The sequence below is a fragment of the Rhododendron vialii genome, chromosome 11a (assembly GCF_030253575.1).
Source record: "Rhododendron vialii isolate Sample 1 chromosome 11a, ASM3025357v1".
Lineage (NCBI taxonomy): Eukaryota > Viridiplantae > Streptophyta > Magnoliopsida > Ericales > Ericaceae > Rhododendron > Rhododendron vialii.
In genome coordinates, this window is record NC_080567.1 from 16,791,579 (window position 1) to 16,814,615 (window position 23,037).

The 23,037-nt window shown below is 37.4% G+C and overlaps 3 protein-coding genes across 3 annotated transcripts; 1 reads left to right on the forward strand and 2 right to left on the reverse strand.

Annotated features, from left to right (window-relative positions):
* The first annotated feature begins 2,509 nt into the window (after positions 1–2,509).
* LOC131306929 (mitogen-activated protein kinase kinase kinase 20-like) lies at positions 2,510–5,516 on the forward strand. The gene is made up of 4 exons (XM_058333360.1): positions 2,510–3,310; positions 4,073–4,160; positions 4,250–4,365; positions 5,331–5,516. The coding sequence occupies exons 1-4, from the start codon at positions 2,510–2,512 to the stop codon at positions 5,514–5,516; spliced, it is 1,191 nt and encodes a 396-aa protein (XP_058189343.1).
* A 3,906-nt stretch (positions 5,517–9,422) lies between these two features.
* Positions 9,423–11,841, reverse strand: LOC131306647 (probable polyamine transporter At1g31830). The gene is made up of 2 exons (XM_058333031.1): positions 11,653–11,841; positions 9,423–11,193 (listed from the first exon to the last, which is right to left on the reverse strand). Exons 1-2 carry the CDS (start codon positions 11,653–11,655, stop codon positions 9,733–9,735), a joined length of 1,464 nt encoding a protein of 487 aa, XP_058189014.1. The 5' UTR covers positions 11,656–11,841; the 3' UTR covers positions 9,423–9,732.
* Positions 11,842–17,222: 5,381 nt separating this feature from the next.
* On the reverse strand, positions 17,223–17,981 carry LOC131306930 (putative B3 domain-containing protein At5g66980). Its single transcript, XM_058333361.1, has 3 exons — positions 17,910–17,981; positions 17,375–17,759; positions 17,223–17,254 (listed from the first exon to the last, which is right to left on the reverse strand). The coding sequence occupies exons 1-3, from the start codon at positions 17,979–17,981 to the stop codon at positions 17,223–17,225; spliced, it is 489 nt and encodes a 162-aa protein (XP_058189344.1).
* Between the last annotated feature and the right edge of the window lie 5,056 nt (positions 17,982–23,037).

A 23,037-nucleotide genomic window follows, 5' to 3' on the forward strand; every position in this document is an offset into this window, starting at 1 on the left:
GCATCCGAAAGGAGATTTCAGGGAAAAGGGCGAATTCCTGTCAATCTTATTCGTTTTGGATGATTGCAACAACTTTCCTCCTGAATGAAAAACCTATGCAACAAACAAGCTGCGTCTAATGAACCAAGGTTATGGTCAGCATGTCAAAATCACAGGTGATGTTACTGCTGACAAATGATTAGATGTCTCTTTGAAACTACATAGCAACTTAGCAAGTGTGATCCTAATATATGGATTCCACAATAAGAGCTTCGCGTTTACATAGTTCTGTTTGGTAATAAAACCACACAAACTATTCTCTCTCAGGTACAAAGTGTTTCTCTGCTTCAGACGCTGGGTGGGGTCGTTCTTGGTTCTTGCCATTAACTGACCTCCGTGATTCTTCTAAGGGCTTTCTTGTTGACGATACTTTGATTGTTGAAGCTGAAGTTTGTTCAATATTCACTGTGACAAATTACTTGGACTAGCTAACCGAGCCTTATATTTCACCGGGTACAATGACGTTAGTACATGTGTTCTTGTCGATCTCCTAGTATGATCTTGCGCACCAAGTTACGAGCTACAATCTTCTATGCAATGTCATGTACGCATGTTGGTAGTTTTGAATGAATTTTTGATTCCCTTTTGAGTTCAATTATATCCTTTTTTCAGATTCATGTAGTTTGCCTCTGATTCCATTGAGTTTAAACTTCGGCTTGGGGATTGGCTATTTATTTAAACTGTTACTTGATTAGCAAACCATGATTTTGAAGTTGTCAATTCTGATCCTCCTTTCCAGCATTCTCTGCTCCATCTGGAGACCTCGTACTGCCATCCTTTTTTAGGATCATGATTCTTTGCAGTCTACAGCCTGAGGTGGAACTGCGTAGAGCTTTACGTGTCATCTCAACGGTGCAAGAATCTTTTCTGGGAAGAGTTGTAGTTAAGATGGACGGTCAAGATTTAGCTGCAGAGACTTCTCTGAAGTCCAACTGCTGAGAAGCCGAGTCTTTTAGTTTGTGCTTCATCTATTCCTCTAATTCTTCTTCGATCTCTTTGTTTCTTCCACTCTAACGATCCTAATGTCCCTCATCAATTAAGTATATGGGTTCGGTCTTGTGCATATAAGCTCTTGAGCATCCTCTCCTTGTGGGCCGTGGTTTTCATGTGTGAGTTCTACCCATGAGTTTGTATCATTTTGTATCAAAGCTAGCCACCACGTCGCGATTATACGCTGGATTAATTTTTTTTTTTAAAGTATGGAATATTGATATGTGAGCGGAGTCGCCAAAAAAGAAAGGGCTACCATCAGGTCAGTGTTGATAGAGTAGGCCGCAGTGGATGTTGCTTGCGGATGGTAGCGCTATCAAAATTAAAGAATTTTTGTGTCAAGAAATTTTAAAATTTATGCACGAAAGTACTCTATATTTTTTTTTCCAAAAATTGAACTTCCCGTAGCAGAAAGTCTATGCCCACTGCTCAACATTCACAACTTCCCCCGCCACTCTCAATCAATCTCACCGTCCAAAATACTTTTTGGACAGTCAGAAAAGTTAAACTCTTTTCAGTGAAAGTTTTTTTAAAATCCGAACCATTGATTGCCGAGACGGACAGTGAAATGTTGAGCGAAGTGTACATTGATTTTCCTTGACCAAACTTCTAATTCATCCAATAGACTTGAGACTACTGGGGCTTCCACTCTCATAGCCTCTTCAATTCCTTTCAAGATGGACCCATCTGCAAGATTTTCAAAGATACCTTGGCTTGTGCAAATTGTGGTTGATTTTTCAGGCCTAATGGATGGCAAGTCCACATGAACACGTTGTTCAACCTTAACCAAGTAGCAGCTGTAACCGCGGATAAGCAAGATTTTCAAAGATACCTTGGCTTGTGCAAATTGTGGTTGATTTTTCAGGCCTAATGGATGGCAAGTCCACATGAACACGTTGTTCAACCTTAACCAAGTAGCAGCTGTAACCGCGGATAAAAAAAAAAAAAAGAAGTAGCAGCAGCTGAAACCCAATTGGAATTTTCCTGGAATGTTGGGTCTTAATAACAGAAAACAAAAGTCCTCCCATTCGTGTTGACATTTCTACCCTAGAATATTATATGAATAAGTAATCTCTTACAATAATAGAAAAAGGGTTCGGATTCTCTCCTCCGTTCAAGTTTTGGACTGGATGAGACAATCCAAATTTGAATCATGCATACAATTAATGGTTCGGATATATTTAAATATTCTTACCGATAATAGTTAATTGAAGTCAACACTTACTGGTAACATTATTTGAGCAAATCCGAATCATTAATTGCAGCAATCGACTGTCGCTTCCGGTTCAAATTGGGGGCGGGAGAGGATCCAATTTTATAGAGAAAAAGAGCCCCTTCTATACCCTTTTTTTCCTCGGACAAGAAAAAAGGCGGCAAGTTTTGTGAATAGAAGTCAACTGGTGAGAATTAGTAAACTCGAGCTTTAGCTTTAAAAAGAGAGAGGAGGAATAATTTGCAGAACAATTGGCACATAAACAGAATGTGGAAGATATCAAGACCGTTGGGAAGAGGCAGTTTTGGGTTTGTTTCCTTAGCAGTGTCACAGCCGAACGACGACGAGTCCAAACTCGATCTTCCCTCTCTAGTGGCTATAAAATCCGCCGAAGTTTTTCAGTCGCATCTTTTCCAGAAAGAATGCGATTTCCACGCGAAGTTACACGACTGTCCCCACATTCTTCGCTGTTTTGGGAGCTTCATCAGCGAAAGGAACGGATTCCTTGTGTACAATATGATTCTGGAATATGCTTCCGGTGGCAGTTTGGCCGATAGGATCCGGTGCTCAGGCGGGGGAGGGTTGCCGGATAACGAAGTGAGATGGTACACCAAGGGCTTGTTAAAAGGACTAAGCCACATGCACAAGTTGGGCTATGTCCACTGTGACATCAAGCCGCACAACATACTGCTAGTGGGTGGCTCGTCGGGCCTGAGTTTCAGCATGAGGCGGACAAGGCTAACACGAGAAACAGTGAAAATCGCGGATTTTGGGCAGACGAAGAAGGCTGGAAAGATGGAAACGGATGGACAACAAGACAACGGACGGAGGGGTAGTCCTCTGTTTATGGCCCCGGAATCTGTTCTGCGCCAAGAATACGAGCCTTGCTCGGATATTTGGGCTGTTGGGTGCACTGTTTTACAGATGATCACGGGAAAACCGGCTTGGAAGTGCGATTCGGAAACCGAGACTTGCGCTATACTGTATCGGATTGGATTTACGGAAAAAGTTCCGGAAATACCGAGTTGGGTTTCGGAGGAGGGAAGGGATTTCTTGAGGAAGTGTTTGGTTAGGGAAACAAAGTCGCGGTGGACCGCTGAAATGTTGTTAGGCCATCCTTTTGTTTCGTCCAGGTTGATGATGAGGGAACCGATGAGGAAAGAATTGTGTTTCTGTTAGGAAGTTTAAATCAGTTAGTTGGGTTCTTCTCTGCTTTCTTTTTATCTTTACCTTTCGTCTTTAGAATTATTGTATCGAATCATATCAGAACCGTTGTTCCTCGGTAAAGGGTATATCATAAGATCACTAAACTTACTTACAAGAGATGATGAAAAGAAATCATCATATGGATGATCAAGAGCAAGTATTGTATCATGCCGAACAAAGGAGCGAGTATCGTTGATGATAACTTTATTGGGTGGAACACGAAATCAAATTTTGAAAAATGCGATACAGACTCATTCCGAAGATGTAATCCCGTCTTAATTTACGACAACAAATATTGGATTTTTCGGTTCCACAAGATTTCATTTCTAAACCCAACCCAAAATGCAAACGTACGAGCCCTAAGGTTTCCTTCATGTACATTTGAAAGGTGAACAATAATATATTTCCGGCCTTTCTTCCTCTGAGAATGAATTGAAGCATCTCGTGCGCACGAGAGTAGTAGGTCTGCCAACAAGAAGTCAGAAACCTAATATTTTTAAGTTTCCAATGTACCACACAAATATGACTGCGTGTATGGTAAACAAGTAACAATAAGAGAAAAAACATTGAAACAAAACATTACTGGGATGATATTGTTGAAACAAGAATTTTCATGATTGTAAGGCTAAGTCTGGCTGCTCTTGGGGTTGGAGGAGCATAGTTTGGGTTAAAGAGTTATTTGTTAAGGGTACTGATTGGAGAGTAGGGGACGGTAAGAGTGTGAGCGTTTTCGGCCATCAGTTAATTCCAAAATGCATGTAACCCGTATCTTGATGCTGGTGCTCCTTGTGGTGGTAATAGTTTTTCGGGTTAGGGATCTTATAATTGGGATTCGTTTGCAATGGAGAAGGCTGTTGCTGGAGGTTTTATTTCCTTCAGAGTTGATTCCTAGGGTTTTATCTATTCATGTTCCCAAGGTTCCTTTGGACGATGTCATTTTATTGGACTAATTCTAAGGATGAGACGGAGCTTTTGGTTAACTCGGCCTATTTTTTGGCGGTCCTTTGGTTACCGTGGAAGGGGGGTTTCAATTATGGAAAAAGGTATGGGTGTTGAATCTTCCTCCTAAGTCAGAATTGTTTCTATGGAAGTTGGTTCATCGCATCTCTCCCGTTGAAGGTTAATTTGCTTTGTAGAGTGTGGGGGGAGGGGGGGGAGACAATTGAGCATGTATTCTTTTATTGTGAGTTTGCTCGGAGTGTTTGAAGGGCTTCTAATCTGGGTTTGGATTTTGCGGTACTGGAGCCTGGGTTGGCAGCGGATTAAATCTGTTGTGCTGGAATCCGTGTGTGTCTTGTGGTCTCTTTGGTGGAGGCAAACGGGCCGAGTTTTACGGTGTTCAAGCTTGTTTATTAAGTTTTTAACGAACACGAGCTCAAGCTCGAGCTCAATGAAAACTTAACGAGTCGAGCTCGAGCCGAGCAGGCCTTGGCTTGACTTGAGCTCGAGCTTGTTCACGAGCCTTAACAAACCAACGAAAAATGTATATATATCCTCGCATAAGCCTAATACAACCAAAAATATTTTGATTGTAAAGGTATATATCTTTCATTTTCCTATGGAGCGGGGTGTATTGATGTGCGTGTGCTGTCGCTTTCCTTGGTTGACTAGAAAGTGAAAATGGAAATAACAAATTATGAAATAACAATAAAAATCCTAAACTTAAGTATATATACCCCGGCTCGCGAGCTGACTCGAGCCGAGCTTATCCTAGCTCGAGCTCGGCTCGTTTACAAAACGAGCGGAAAAAATCGGCTCGAGCTTGTTCGTTTAACTTCCGAGCCGAGCTTGAACGAGCTACTAACAAGCCGAGCTACGAGCCGCTCGCGACCGGCTCAGTTCGTTTGTAGCCCTAGGTGCTAACAAGCTTTTGTTTCAACAGGTTCAGACTGATGTTCATAACTGTTTGGGGAACATTTATCGGCTTCATAGCTTGGTGAAGGCGGCTTATGATGGTATGCGGAAGATGGCGGCACTTATAATGCTCTTTCATGGGCTGAGGTTAAGAATGGAAGCTTATGTTAAATGGGCCTCAAAAAAAAGTATAGCAATTTGCATTTCTCCTTGACAATAAAGGCTCCCAAAAGGTCACATATTAACCGGTCTGGGGCAAAAGCATTGGGAAGTTAGACATAAAAAGCCTTGAGGTGTTTCACTGCTCGGTTGAACGAGTCACTAAATGACCAAAATTGATGGTCAAATGCTTTTTTTTTATAACTAGGTATTTGGGTCAATTTACACCCACTTTGACCTAATGTTAACGAGCGGAGAAACCTTCAGATGCCCCAAAAGAGTTGATAGCATGTGGGATGTTTCGAACGTAAAATATTAGGAGGGAGCATAACTCTAAATCTCAAGCCTTTTAACTACGAGGTCAACCCGATTCATCAAATGCTTTTCAGGAAGTTCTAACAAGAATGGACTACAAAAGTCGGAGTAAAAAGTTGTGGCAGATACTTGTTCAAAGTGGTATACTCCATGTTTCATCAACTTTTGAATTTGGTTTCAAAACAAAACTTTGAAAGAAATCTTCTCTTATCTCAATTCCAGAAAGTGATTCTCAAAGATACGCCATCTAAACAATTACTCCTACTCTATTATAGTTATTGAGAATAAATTATATACACCGCGTAAACATTTGTTTCTTTCAAATCAATTACATTGCGCCACGTCGTCAAAACATTGGTCCCAATTAATAAAACATGGCGATGTGACGCAATGTAATTGATTTGGAGGAAATAAATGTTTACACCACCGGTGTAAATAATAATCTCTTTTTACTCACTACATACTAAAATTTTAGTCCTTGCAAAAGAGGTGCAATTTTTATAAAAAGACCAAGAACTTTCGTGCATACGTTTTTAGTTTTCTGGACCAATTTAAATATAGTACTAATTATGATTTTTAATTTGATTTACAGAAATTCAAAAAATTATCCATAGAAGTTTATTAATTTATTATCCAAAAATTATACGAGTTTTCATTGTGGACTCATATTTTGAGACAGAGAGATCTATCTTGGGTGTACTCATCAAGGATGTTGAAGCCCCTAATCAACAATTGGTCCAAAGTCCGATTAAAAAAACACAATTGGTCCAAAGAAAATTTGATTCTAACAACAAATAGAAAAATACTTCAATTCAGCCATTTCCTCCCATGTCTAACAATTGGTCCTTTTTTCCTTCTTTTTTTTATTTTCAATCGGCATCACTAATTTTTATTTTTTTTGAAAGGCATCACTAATATTTTATTGCTGAAGATTAGAAATATCAAGAGTGGCCTCCCTACTAGCCCAGTTCGGAAAATCTCCTTGCTAGGTCGTAAGGTACTCAATAGATAGGGCATACTTGGTTACGATATGAACCACCCTATCACCTTTCCAAAAAATAAAATGAAAAGAACAAGAATTAAGTAAACTAGCTAGATTAAGACAATCGGTAATGATCACATCCAGACTCGCTTTGGCACTTAATTTCCCTTGAAGCATCTGAACAATATTTTTCGCATCCCCTTCTAGCAAATAACGATTCTGTCCATGGCTGATCGCTGTTGAAACCGCAGCTTGAAACCCCCCATGCTTCAACCGATTCCGTTGACGTAGCACCCACTACAGGAACAGCCTCTATCCTCTTCACAGTTCCAAGCTCATTCCTGTTTCTCAATCTCAGGTGGCAGTTCTGGTGGTACCCATTGCTCCAAAACCGCCGCCTGGGATCGGAAAACAGGGGCTTCCTTCAAATTTGCTTGGAAAAACTCATCAAACTCCGCCAGCGCATCTGCTACCACCTCTGACTCCTCCACCCATACCCGGTTGAAAACCCACTCATTCCGCGCTTACCATATATTCCAACAAAACACAAAAATGAGGCCCAACATCTTCCATTTGTCTCCCCCGTGATCTCTAGCCCCAATATTAGTCCACAAACCTCCGATTTGAGTGACGGCAAGCATTTCTGGCCTAAACCGGAACGGTGAGAGTAGCCAAACCTTCACAGCTCGCTCACATTTTAGCAACGTATAGGTATAGTAAGGAACGCTGTTTCCGATTCCATCCCACAAATAAAGCAAATAAGATCTACTGGAAGTTTCCGATGAGCTAGTGCATTATTAACGGGAAGAACATTTTTAATACCTCGCCACAGAAAAGATTTAACAATTGGTCCAAACGTGTAATTTTTAGATTAACAAACAAAAACCTCCCATGTCTAATTTTTCGAATAATTTCACAATTATATTTAAATAACTATTGGCGATCTTTAATTTGTTATAAAGAAATTTTTAAAGACCATGCGTAAAAGTACTTTAATTTTTATTTGTAAATTGTTCATTTTTTTTTTGTTGATGACTTATTTTTGCGAGATGGAGGAAGTATATTTCACGTGGACCAACTTGACACTGTAGTGCACCATGTACTGCAAATGAGCGCGCGGAACCAGGGAAGAGCCCGAACATGTTGAGTTGGGAAATAGAATCAATAGGTCTAGGGACCAGGATACCAACTCATGAAGTGTCATGGGTTGGTATCCTGATCCCTAAACTTATTAGATTGGTGTTCTTACATGCGCTCAAATTAAAAAAACAAGGGGAGATGTTATTGTGGGGTGCGGAAATGGCTTGAGCTGAGGCTACTCTATGGTCATAAATAATTTTGCCATGACACATCCAAAACCTGGGGGAAAAAACTAAGGGGTCGTTAAAAATTGTACTCCAGTAGTGATTGGAGAGCGTCGTTCCAATTTTATCAGATGTCCCCGAAGAAACTGTGATTGTAGGGTAAAACATAGGAGAATGTACTTCAGAAAATGTACTTTTGTAATGTGGAAGACTCTGCTGCATTGTCTTCTCCGATCACACAAATCCCTGTTAAAACCGAAAACCGCTTGAGAGACTGATGAGAGCATGGAAGGAAAAGAATTGAACCCGACTCAAAAAGTGATAAATGCTCCAATTGCAATCAAAAGTGTCATGAACCTGAGGTTAAGAGTTAAAGATATCGAATGGACAGCATAACGTGAAGCTACTTTAGGTCCCGTTCCGCTAAGGAAAATAAGTACTTATTTTTTAAATTAAAAGTGATGTATTATGAGAAATAATATGTCTCGTAAAACAAAAAATAAATACTTAAAAATATGAATCTTGAAAGAATGGAGCCTTAATATACTATCCTTTAGATGTACAAAGCTAATGAGTACAAGCTGCAACAACCTAACTACTTTTTTTTTTTTTTATAACCGGATGTCTAGGTCACATTTTGTCCACCTCAACTAATTATTAACTTCACCAGTTCACCCTACCGTAACTCACCAATGGTAGCTACGAACCATGGCAAAAGGTACACATAAATTACCTCGTTATCTCTCCTCCAATCCTCTTTTCCTGCACCAATCATTCATCTTTTGAACTATTCAACAAGAATAAACAATATTTTTTTTAAGAATCTGCCTTGTTCTTTTCAGTTTTCAAAAAGAATTTTTCAAAAAATACCCCCTAGATTCTTTCTAGATTCTCTCTACTTTCAATATTTCTCTCTCTATCTCTCTCCACTTATTACCCCTACTATTTTTCAAAAAACTTTTCAAAATCCAAACCAAACACAGCACGATAAAATAAATAGATAACACTGTTAGGGATGCATAACAAATAGTGACACTGACTAGCTAAATTAGAAAACACACTTTTTTGCTAGTAAAATAAATAGCATTTTTGTACATGATATTTGTAAACTTGTCATCACCTGCTCCCTTTCTTGAATAAGCTAGCTCAACTTTGTTGAATAAACTTCATCGCGATTCTTTCTTTGAGAAAAGAGGGGACGTAGGAGAACCAAAACACCGATAAAGAACATAAAACCACGCAAAAGCTACACACAGGCATGCTTGTTTTGACAATTCGGTAACTGAAGCCTTGCATTCCATATTTTGTATAAACTTCAGTAATGAAATGAAGTGATCTAGCATATAAACTGCAGACACAATTCCCCAACCTACTACTAGGTTCCACCAAATTCATTGTCCATTCAAGAGTTTGCATAGCTTAATCAATCATCATTACCATATATCGCAACTCTAAAAGCAAAGATGACAAACAGCTATTGACCATATCTTGTTAAATGATAAGCATCTAAACATGCAAACAGCTTGAGAGATACAAAAGCTAAAGTAGCATCTTTTCGTAGATTGGGAACTTTGCAAAACCTTCATGAAGACACAAAATATTTCTCGTGTAGGCAGCTCGCACCATTATTAGTACACCTTCATTTCCCCTAACAGCGAACAACGGATTACTCACTCGATGAAGGTTTCACTATCCTCCCGCGCAGTACTATGAAGATCTGGTAGATCATCACTTTCTGAAAACTTAAACCATCTCTTTCTCTCGACATGCTTCACACAAGGCTGCATCACAAGCCCAATCACCACAGCAACAAGACTTACAACCATCACTTTGAGCGAAGAAAGAGCCAAAACGACAAAAATCAATATGGTAGGAGGAATACACATCAAAAGGGATCCCACTGTTCCCAAAGGTATCTTGTAAGGCCGAGATGCAGCCGGGTGTTTTATTCTGAGCACTATAAATGCTATGAACTCCAAAATCATTCCAAAACAATACAATATGTTTTCCGCAGCCACTATCTCTTGAAAGCTCATCCACGAAAGCATAACAACTCCAGAAGCCGAAAACAAGATACCAACAAGAGGAGTTCCGTAACGGGATCTCGTGGCGAAAAATTCTGGAAGCATCCCTCTTTCTGCCATACCAAGAAGTTGAAAAGAATCGCTGCTCATTTCGGTCACAAACATACCCATATTAGACATTGCAGCAGCTCCTTGGATCCAAATACTCAACCACACTCCACCCACCATCTTAGCAATATCTGAGAAGTACCCATCGGTCCACAACTCACGGTCAACTGGTATAGCTCCCGTGCCAATGAGTAGAGGAAAGAAATACCCACAAACAACTAGGATCAAAGCATAAAACAAGGCCTTTGGTAGAGTCTTCTTCGGATTATCCACCTCTCCGGCAAGTGTGCTTATTGAATCCCAATAATTCAAATTCCAAAAAAGAGTGTTCAGATACAAATTCCAGTCGACACTCTGTAAATCTACCATTAACCATCTTGAAGGCCTTATTTTTGGGATTGCAATAAGTCCCATGACTACGAATGGAGTGAGTGAGAGAACCCCTAACAAAACAGCAACCCACCCGACAATGGTTAAACCCCTGTAATTCATGTAAGTTAGGAGAGCAGTCAAAACCAATGTCGCAATGACCCTTGGTAAACCACCACCTAATTCTGGAATCGCAGATTTCAAATAGTCGAGAAACAAAACCGGATAGAGAGCGTTATCAATGACCCCACTTAGCCATTTCATCCAACCTTGCTGAAATCCCCAATAGTCACCCAACGCTGACGAAACCCAAACCACATAGCCACCATCTTCTGGGAACATGGTACCCATTTCCGCGGTTATTAGGGCTTCAGGTACACTCCATATGAAAGGGAATACCAAGAACCCGACCAGGGCTAGAAGAGGCCCGGCTGCCTGCACACTGTCCTCAACCCCAAATGGTCCCCCTGAGACCTCATAGAAGATGAGGAAGATAAGGGGCAAAACTGAGACTTTTCTAGCATTACTATTCACCCGTGGAGAAGGCACTTCATTAATCCCTACATAGGATGCACCGTTGCATTCCCCCATTGCAATACAAGTTTGCCTATTAGCTATGTTCCTAAATTTCTGCATTCAAAGTCGAATTCATCACGTAGTAAATATTGGGTCCTTTCCCACTTCAAACAAGTAATGACATAACTAAAGAAGGCCAGAAGGGTCGCTAGATGCAAATAATGCCCACCAAAATTAACACATTTGAAATCACTTTCTATCACACACTTTTTAAATCTTATCCAATGGAGCGGTTAGGAGTTTCGATTGATTGAAAAATTAACACCTCTAAGACAAAATAATAAAAAGTAATGACATCATCATATTGTCCAAACACTTTTTTTTTTTTTTTTTTGTCAATTTGATAGATATATGTTGAACCTGAGTGATATTGTTATAACTTTTGAATTGCTCATAAACTTGTGGGTAAATCTTTTGAGATTTGATTAACTGAACAAGGTTGGGAAATGGCTTAAATGGAAATAGTGAAATTAAAACCAAGGAGAGAGAGCGGTGAGGAATAGAGAAACAAACCATGGACGAAACGCAGCTCTATCTGGGCTTGGGTGGGTATCCCTCGTCATAGAAGAGAGAACCGAGCCCGGAAATTGATTGTCTTCAGCTGAAGCCGAAACTATATAGTAATATACTGTAAATGTGTCTGTGTAGAGAGAGAGAGAGAGAGAGAGAGAGAGCGTTCTGCTTGAGAAAAGGGGAATGCAGAAGAATGGGCCTTTCTCGTTCTCTTTTGTTTTGTTTTAGAGGTGTAAACTGCAAATGATTGTAGTACTATGTAAGATTTAGAAATGGTCCTCTAGTTTATCTGAGTCTCAGTTTTGTCCCTCCAGTATCAATTCTATTATCCTTAGAAGATTTATTGAGGTACCTATTTAGTCCAATAGATACTGTTTGCCACCCAAATTAACGAAAAGTGATTAATGAATGGCAATTTTGACTTTTCAGGACCTTTTCCCGTCAGAATTCGATATTGTGGCGTTAACTTCTTTTTTGTATTTATTTTTGTTTCAAGTCGGTTTATTGGTATATTTGGTCCTCAAAGTATTACTCGCGTGCCGTTTTGGTCTCCAGCATATCAAATGCACAGATTTCGTCCCCAACGTTTGCAATTTAAGTTTAAAAAGTTCCCAAGGCTAGCGCCGCCAGCCTCTCTCCGTTAAATTGATTGGATAAATTATAAATATCATCTTTAAGGTTTATATTTGCATAACAGTTAAGCTCCAACTTAATTTCTACAAGGTTTATATAAAAAGTTTTATATTTGTTTGATTTATGTCCTTTTGCTTTGGATTATCTCGATGAGAGGAATTCAAAAAAGTAAAAAATTATTATCCAATTTTTTTCAATAAATTCAAATATCACCCGACAAAACTATCTCTAGTTTTTTTTTTCCTTTAAACATTACTAACGTACAGTCACTAACGGCAAAGACCTCTATAATGCCCACCAATCCACCGCCACACAATCACATAAAAGTATCAAATTCAACACCACACAAGGCACCAACCACCAATATCTCTCTCAAGAACAACACTATAAACCCCCACCCCCATGACACACACACACACACACACACACACACACACACTCTCTCTCTCTCTCTCTCTCTCTCTCTCTCTCTCTCTCTCTCTCTCTCTCTCTCTCTCTCTCTCTCTCCTTAGACTCAACCAACACATGAAAAATGTCTACAAATTTAAAAATATAAATATTTAAAACAAAGGCCCAAATTACTAATGCTACGGCTTCTGACAAGAAGAATCTAGAAAATAAGAAAATTATCCGCATTTATTTGTTTTGCGTCAATTTTTAAAAAGTTTGTATCGTACTGTTTTACTTTTGGATTCCTTTTTTGAGATCAACCAATAATTCACAAAAATAGATGCAAAACTAACAAATGCGAAAGAACTTAAATAAAGACAAAAAAATTAATCCAGCTTTTTATTTGGCCCAATCAGGCCTTAACACATGTATGTTTATTTTTTTGATCTACATATGTATGGTTTTTTTAATTTCTAAATCCTTTTATATATCTATGTATATACCACAAGCAAAATAATATACAAAGACCCATTTTCCAACATATACCTAAAGATTGACTAATAGATAGGGGAGGAGGGACAATGTGGGAGGCAAATGTGGAGGGTTATGGGGTCTATGAGATGGTGAGTTGAATGAGTGGCTATGGTGTTTTGAAGTGGCGGCGGTGGGTGATTACGGAGGTAAGTTGCTTATTAGTGGTGGGTGATAACAAACAATGTGTTTGGATTAATTTTTTAAACTATTAAAAAATGTCTTGGATAATAATTTTTTACTTTTTGGATTCGTCTCGCTGAGACAAACCGATAATCCAAGATAAATTTACGCAAAAACAAACAAAATGAAAAATATTTGAATAAACCATATAGAACTTGGGTAGGGGCTTAGTTGTTATTCAAATATAAACCTTAAGGGTGATATTTGTAATTTATCCAAATCTCTATCCAAGCAAAAAACAGACCGTACGATGATATTATTCTGATTTAGAATCATCTTCCACACCTTCACTTAATATGCACAAGGGAAGAAAAAATACCGTAAGTGGTTATTAATTTGTCTCAATATTTCACTTTGACACAGACAACAGATATCATCAACTGCCACACCCCAATATCTTTGTTTTTGGTCAAGCGGAAAATCAAATTCTTAGTGGCCATACCCCAATATCTAATCTGTCTATCCAAGCAGATTTAACCGAAAACTGACAATTCTCAGTCAAAACCCACCTTACAGAATCTAGAACAGAGGGGTTGGGAACAAGAGTAGGAAGGTGAAGTGTTAGCTATGAAAGTATTTTCCATGTGACAGCATTAATTTCAAACATAGACTAGCCATCTCCAACCAAAATAGTATTTAATCCTAGGTTGTATGTACATGGTCTCGACGATGGAAAATTTTCCTAATGGTGTGCCATTTCATTATGACCTACCAAATATCCCATCTGAATTTGCGGTGAAGAAGAAAAATGCTCTGCACGTTGTTTCTACCTCAGCTGCACAAAAGGCACACATTTTGAAAAGGCAGACTTGACCGTTAATTGGTTCTCAGCATTCCAGACCCATTGCAGGTGATCCCATCCCTTCTGCATGTTATGCACAAATAGAATTTTCTTCCTTAGCCTTTGCTTGAGTAACCCAGGCCAGTTGTTCTGATTCCCAAACAGATAAGATTCTCCTGAAATGTAAATTCAACTCCCCTGCATAGCCTTCCCAGCCAACTCCGAAACAAACCTTTGGTTGGATTCCCCTCTCCTCTCCTCCAACTTGATATACCTTTTGTCTAGTTTTCTTTTAATAAAATGTTACTTTCGCCTATCAAATTAAAAAATATATATATTTGAAGGTTGAGAATTGAATTTTAAACACTGAAATATTGTTTGAAGTGCTGAGTTATATACAAAGTTCAGAACTCTTTAAAAATTGGCATTTGGTGTTTGAAGGTTTCTCCTCGTTTAGAGATGCCATAGTGCACTGCAAACATGAAATGAGCAACCCAAGTGAACACAGACAAAGGAGATATAACCGGCATATATGGAAAATGACAAGATCTAGGATAAGACTCAGGTCATAAATTTCGTCTTAGAAACCAATTTTTGACGTCAAAAGGTTGCTTCCGTGATGAGATTATGTTTAAGAAAGAAAAAGAGAACCGCAGTGTCAAAACTGGTTATGGTTCTCTCTTTTTTTTTTTCTTTTTCTGATCGGCAAAAGAAGAAAATTTCATTAAACTCAATAAAGATTCATTGAGAAGGAAAAGATGTTAATACAAGCAAAGCATCCAATAAGGGGATCGGGTGATCAACACAGACCTAATAACCAAAAACACAACACGAGAAAGGCTAAATTTAGATTTTTCCCATATCTACTATTACGTCGTGGCGTTCAAGTAGGCACTAGGCAGGGCTATTTACCGCGGGGGGGAGGGGAAACCACTAGTCACAAGAATTACACGAAAGGGATGTTACAGCTTCGGGTTACAAACTATGTTGAGATTTCAAATCTGATTTGAACTGACATATTGATCTTCTGATTTGAACTGACATATTGATCTTGTTCTCTGTGTATTTTAATTCATATGAGAAGAAGTGACTTGGATCATTGTGCTCCCCAAGGCATGACCAGAAGTATATGTTACACAAACATCAGCTTTCATCGCAAGGGTCACTACTAAGTACTATCTTGCTATGGCAGAAACCAAACACAGAGCAATCGCCAAAATATATAATTGAAATGATTTATTTAATTAGTCTTAAAAGCCTACAATACATGTGCCGATGTGCAAAAGATGGGGATCCCAAAAGATCCCTCCATACACCGGGTAAAAACTACTACTACCAAATTTGGTAAAATGCATTGGACGTCACATTAGAGATAACATACCACTCAAGGATGGTTCGCATCTGTGGTCTACGGTGTGGATGGGCCACAATACCCCTTAAATTTTTAGTGATCTCAGATTATAGCAAAAGAGGACAGACACAAGAAAAGAAAAGCTGTCAAAACAATAGCCGGACTTTTTTCTTTTTTTGAGGAACACGAACACATAGTCGGAACATAACAACTTATGATATCACTCACATATATGGCGTGCGAAACTTTGGAATTTGTTTTCCTTAGTGTAACGCAGTACATGGTAGTGTCACATGAACGGAAAAAGGTGAATTATGGTAATTTATCATGCAGTATGATCAGTGTATGACATTGTGATGTGGAGAAAGAAAATTTATTCGATCGTTATGCTCATCATGCCATACATTCTACCCAAAAGGGATTGTATTTACGTAGGGGTTGCTTCTACAAAAAAGAGTCCATACGCCCAACCAAAACACAAGAGGGTAAGTCTAGCCATCCAATCCATTTGCAAATGGAAAGTACCAAATTTACTCTGGCAACAACAGTTTTCCACAAAAGAGAAACCAAAAAACTAGGAACCAAAAGAAACCCCAGATTGTACTTATAGTTTACATTACCAACAGCTTACCCCAACATTCAAGTCTTTTTGGGGTTTGATTTTCGATTTTACCTACCCTCGTCCCGTCTTCTGTACCACAACATCGATCACATTTCGAGCACTTTTGATGAACTTGAACAGACAGGAATCCCCATCTACTATCTTGTTCTGCTTCCAGAAATCAGACCACCCATCCCTTAAATCAATCCTACCAAGGGAGGATGGATAGGTCCTCAAACATATCTCAACTCGCCACACCTTCCCTTCCTCATTTCTCAGCTTCACACGCCTCTTCCTGGCCAATCCTGTAGCCCTCACAAAATCCTTTGGAAGTGTCTGAAGTACGAGAGAGAGAGAGAGAGAGAGAGAGAGAGAGTCACACTACGTGGCATGCTAATATGACATCAAGAAAGATTTTGAGAGACGGCGACGCTACGTGGCGTGCTAATGTGGTGTCACCGGTCCATTCATGTTTTGCCGCTACTCAGCATTGCTAGCTTGGACTAAGTTTCATCGGGCATATAAGGCCGAATATGGATTGATCCGTGACATGACATCAACATTCAACACAGTACGAGTCCTTAGCAAAGTTGAGCGAGGATTTTGCCTTAGGCACCAAAAACTTTGCTAAGATAGGGACCCAAAATTATGGTGTATTATGTATTAAATATAAGTCTATCGTATTAAATTCGTTTTTTAATTTATATTTGATCTTGTTGAATACCAACACTTGCTTTTCAAAGTTGATTTATCTTTCTATCATTTCACTCCTGAAATGCATAAAAGCCCCCACTATTTTAAATTCGCCTCTTGCCCTAAAAATAAGGAATCAGCCACCGTGCCACGCGGCGTTACCACCTCATGGATACTTTCTCTCTACAGGACATGTACCACAAATAAGAAACAAAAAGGAAGAAAAAGAGAAGCCAAAAGGTGTAAATATAGATTCACCAGGCATGATCTGTGGTGTTTCTTGAAAACAACTCCAAAACTTGGATGCTCTGTTTGTTCCCCAGAACCAGTTGCTTCTGCCACTATTCCGCTCGATCTTCTTCTGGAACTTGTATCTGCACGTTAGTATCTCAGGTACCACAAAAATGTTAACCAACAGCCAGTGAAGGATGTAGAGATTCTGAGTATAAAAACAAGAACACTTAGCCTATTAATGATAATCACTAAGTACAAAACAAGAGAGAGAGAGAGAGAGAGAGAGAGAGAGAGAGAGAGAGAGAGAGAGAGAGAGAGAGATTACGAGGTAGTGCCTCCTTGGACTTTCGCGACCGAGTCTCACGGGCCTTAGCAGCTGGGTTTACTCTGATTTGCTCAGAAACAAAGTCTTGGACTGGGAGCTCAATAACGGGGTTACTTATTAGATCCTTCTCACACCCATTTGGAGCATATCTCACAATTTCAAACACCGAGTTCGATATAGGTTTGAAAACCAAGAAATCCTTTTCTTTTAATTCACAATCTCTCACAAACTTTCTCCAACCGCTTCGCATGAAGCTGTAGTGGTTCTTTTCGCCCGTTTTCTTTACTTCCACAGTCCACCAATGCGAATCATTTCGGTCTTTAATCAGTGCCTTTGCTGGTACTTTTCCTTCAAGATTTCTCTCGACAAAAGCTCGAGGTATCAGCTGCCAGACACAATATTGAAACTTAGAGTACATAATCAGCAATGCATTATAGGAAAATATAATCAATAAAGACGATATGGATGAACATTCCTTCATACGGGGGATCATTTTGTTGAGAGAGAGAGAGAGAGAGAGAGAGAGAGAGCTCACAAGTTTGCTGGCGAAGTCATCCATCAAAACTTTGAAGAAGGAAGGGTAATGTTGTTTTGGCTTCCTCCCCATTTGGTCTGCCCTCAATTTGGGAAGCGAAATGGGATGCGTATATACTCCATCTAGTAGTGCTCCACCAAGCTTCTTTTGGTAAACAAAATAGAAAATTGATTTCTACACTCTCCTAATTAATGTAAACACTTCTTTTTCTTTTTTTTCTAGCGAGTAAATTTATGAAATAGTTCCTATATGCATACATTTTTTATAAATTTTAGGGATTGTTTCATAAATTTACCTGCTAAAAAATGAAAAAAAAAATGTGTTTGCATCAATCAGGGGAGTGTAAAAATCAATTTCCAAATGGTTACCAACGAATACCCAAAAACTCATACCCATTTTGGCCCCACACAAAAAAAAAAGCTAGACTTTTTGTTTTGTACCTGGATTCCATTTCGCTAAGAGAAATAAATACTTATTTTTTGAGTTAAAAGATTATGTATTATGAGAGAATGATTTCTCGTAAAACGAGAAATAAATACTTAAAAAATAATAAGAACCTTAGCAAAATAGAGCCTATTCAATTTTTTTTCATATTTTTAAAATTTGCATTAAACTTTTGTGAATTATTAATTTATCTTGATGAGAGAAATAAAAAAATTATGATCGAATCTCATAATTTTTTGAATAAAGACAAAAATAAGCTAAGAAGTCAGACTTTTTTTTTCCTTAGTTTATCTTTATTCAAAATTCTATCACAACTTTTTACCTTTTTTAATTTGACGCAAAACTGATAAATGAAAAGTTATTTTAAATAAAGACAACAAAAGGTCAAGTTGGCTTTTTTTTGCCAAAATGGGGTGAGTTTCCACTAAAATTTTATGTCTTCAGGTTGACAATGATAGTTAATTAAATTATTTTCGCTAAATGATAGAATTTCAGTTGATGTATGTGAAAAGAATTTTTTGCCTAAAATTAGACTAAAGAAGAGTGTAACAATAAATTTTCTTAGTCATAACCATTTAGCCTTGTTACCTATTTACCCTTTCATGCTCTATTCTTTATCCATCCACCCCATAAGCACATTTTTCTAATTGTGGATTTTCATTATTGGATAACGCTATCAATAAACAATGAAGTTTGGCTTGGTGATTCGTTTATCTTACCAACAAAAAACAAAAATCTTCTCTGGTGAATTATTCATATTTCATCTAAATAGATTTTACTTTCGCAATCCATCTCGATGATCGAAATGTAATAATACATCACAAATTCAAAACGGTAGAAGAAAATCCAATAAGCAACAAATTTGCAAAATACTAATATATACCTAGGCTGTTTAGCTTGTTGAGTTTTATAAATTGAGAAAAACTAAATTTTCTTGTAAAACACTAGCTAGAAAACATATTAAAATATAAATAATTACAAGTTTTGAGGGGAGAAAATTTTACCCTATAATAAATTTTTCTCTATCTATCTCTCTTTACTCATTAGTGCTTATTACATAAAATAAAATAAAAAACGTAAAACCATAAGAGAATCATAAAATAGAGGACCAAAATTATGGAGTAATTTCGTGCAATGGCGAAAAGATTCCTAGAAAAAAAGCTTTACAAATGTAGCCATCCAAACGGCTTTCTAGTTCTCGAAGAACCGAGAGAGAGAGAGAGAGAGAGAGAGAGAGTCCTCGTATTTCGTCATCTGATGAGAACCTTTGTGCAGATCTACTTGAGTGCTGTTACTGAACCATCATTTGCAACAAGTCACCTTTCCAAGCCAAATGGACATGTCTCTTCATGCACATTGCACACATGTCATCTTTGAGAAAAAATTCTTTCCACTTTATGTGAAAAACCCTATGGTTTTCACCATGCATTGCGGGTTTTACTGTGTATTTTTTTAATAATTTAAATCGTTCATCTTTTAAGGTTCGCATAGTAGTATATTCATACAAAAGTTATATTTTATCGAAAATCGATAGGCATGTTAAAAATTAAATCTTAGTTTATAAAATAGACGGCTATGAATAGTTTTAACTTTAAACTTATCCACCGTCGATTTTTTAAATCAAATTTCAATTTTTTATATGTCTATCGATGTCCGATAAAACTTATTTTGTGAAGATATACTACTTTGCAAGTTCTACAAGATGAACGATTCAGATTATTATAATATAATATACGCACCATAGGATCCATAATAGATGGATCCATAATATAAGATGAACAGAATCTTTTCTTTTCTGGAAGAGTCCTTCTACTACCACACTCATTCACACACCCAATCACACACCCACACTCACAACAAGGATGGAGCCCGCACACACTATACATTCAGTGTGTGTGGGCCCCACCATTATTGTGAGTGTGGGTGTGTGAATGGGTGTGTGAGTGGGTGTGGTGTTAGAAAACAGGCCAAATATTGTATTTATAAAGCAGCAAAGCCCATCACTCAAGGAGACGATGACCTTGAGGACAAATTACAGACTCTGACTAGTAAAAACCACGACTAGGATGTTTTCAGTGACTAATAAGTTTTGCTAGATTATAACTTTTTGATTTTATTTTTATTCAAAAAAATTTGCTTTTGTTAATTTTGTTCAAAAAATTTATGTATTATAGATTCGTTTTGATGGAAGAAATCAAAAAAGTAAAAGATTATGATTTTTATACAAGTATTTTAGAAAATATTCATGAAAAACAAAAAAAATCAATTTTTTGGGCTTTTTCTTGGTTATTTCACAAAATATTTATGTAAAAGTCATAAATTTTTACTTTTTCGATTTTTCTCGTCAAGACGAACTCATAATACATAAAAGTTTGGCGCAAAATTAATATACGCGAAAAAAATTTAAATAAAGACAAAACCAAAAAGTTGTGATCGACAAGCTTAGGCAATGTTTCCACTAACAAAAAATACTAAAAACTTAATGCATTTTACCATCTCGTTTTCACTAACAAAAAAATTTTAGCATTTTACCATCTCGTTCACTTGTAAACAAAAAAAAAAATTGCTATAATAATTCTACTCATAAATTTATCAACAACTTATTTACTACCGAAAATAACTTGACATTATTCACTACCAAAAATACCTAACAATTTTTCAATCACAAATAAAAATTTATAAATTTTTCACTCATGAAAACACTCTCGGTGGAAACGCCCCTTAACAAAACTATACAATGCTAGGAACTAAAAAGAGGGGACCTAGCATCATTAGATTCACTACGCTGAGAGCTGCAAAACATAAAATCAGGAATCTCCGTACACATGTATTGTGGTTATTTCGTTCCGCTTTCTTTCTAAACTTTTTTTTTAAAAAAAAAAAATTTTAAACTCAAATATAATAAAAATAAAAAATAATATTTTAATTTTTTTGCACCGTTTAAAATATTTCAACGAGATCTATCAAACAAGATCTATGTTGATAGAAAAATTATTTGCATAAACACTTGATTTTTGAATTTAAAATTATCTTTCTTTTTTAAAAGTTACTACTTTTCTAAGAAACCGAAATGGGATCCTCAGACAAGTCGTCTTTTTTTTTGTTTTTTCTTGGGTAAGTAGACAGTGAGACAGACAAGTCATCTTGTCTGAGCCTTCATTGCTTTTCTTCCTTAATGCTCCTTACCATGGGAGAGGCTCTCTGTCCAATTTTCTTCTCTCCGGTTTGGATCTTTGTGGCTCACAACAATAATCGAATTCTTTCATTCCGTAAAGTTTGTCAAATTTTTTATTCACTTGAAAATTATATTAGATGAACATCTAAAGATACGTTATCGAAACAAATTTGTACCCAAAAAAAATGGAAAATTTAACCATAGTTATACTAGTTATACTTGCATAACTAATCATGTTTTTTTCACCATAGCCGCTTCAATTCATACAGTCGAATGCTTCGAGACCGAGGTCATTACAACTTACAGGTTGACCTCTACAAAAGGATCTTAATTTGGTGACACCAAAATGAGCATTTTGAGACAGACACAATAACACCATCTTTATCTAGTGCGAGTTCAATGTCACCTACGTGCCAAAGTTCAAAAAATGAATCTAAAGCTATTATCTTATCTACTGAAACTAGGTGTAACGCCCCGCTATTTTTTATAAATAAACTTCAAAATACATTGTATTTTCAAATACTTCTAGGCCCCCTATTTTCTCCATAAATAAATTACATCATCAAAATAAACTTAAGCCGTCTTCTAAATAATCTTCTAGATGCTCCAAAATTATCAACTCTTCCAAGACATCAAATTAATCCTTAAATACTCCGATTCAATTTCAACTAATCCGGCTCCACACCTGAAAAAGAAATTATCCGGGAAGTATACGATACAACAGAATAACAAAGATCATAAGTGGAATCAAGAAACGATAATCGATCAAGTCGAAGCAACAACCACAAGAAACCTTATACCATGTCCTCCTCAGTACATGACCTGTGATCCTCCCCCAATTCCTTCCTCACTGAGTCATCCACGACCCATTCTGGCTATTGGATAGGCTATTGGTGAATGAGTTCACTCGATCCATGTACGAAACAATTCCATAGTACTCAACCAACAACATCATATTCAATACCAATTATTCCACTTTTCTACAAGATTCTACAGGATTGAACGAAAATCATGAGATATTCAAAAGGAGTACAAAGGTGAGAGTGAAGAAAAGATTCCGGAAATAGAAAGCATATCGTATACTCCTCGGATTACCTCAAATATGCCCGGCCGTTACGTCTACGAATCAATGCCTTAAAACATTTTTCCACTTTCCGACTAAATACACTCTAGCCCACCAATCCTTAGCTATTTATAAAATAAACTCTCAAATTTCTTTCTCTTTTCTCTCTCTCTCTCTCTCTCTCTCTCTCTCTCTAAGCTAGAATTGAAATGAGAAGTGAGGTGTGTAGAATGGAGGGGAGAAGCCTATTTATACTAATGGAAGGAGAATCTAAATCATATCTAGAAAATCATAACCATATCTTATATAATCATATATAATCTAACAATATCTAACAAAATCTTTATAATATCTAATAAAATCCAATCTTATCCCTATCATAGCTAATAAAATCCTATATTATCTCATAAAATCTAAGAGTACAATCTAATCTAATCTTATCCTAG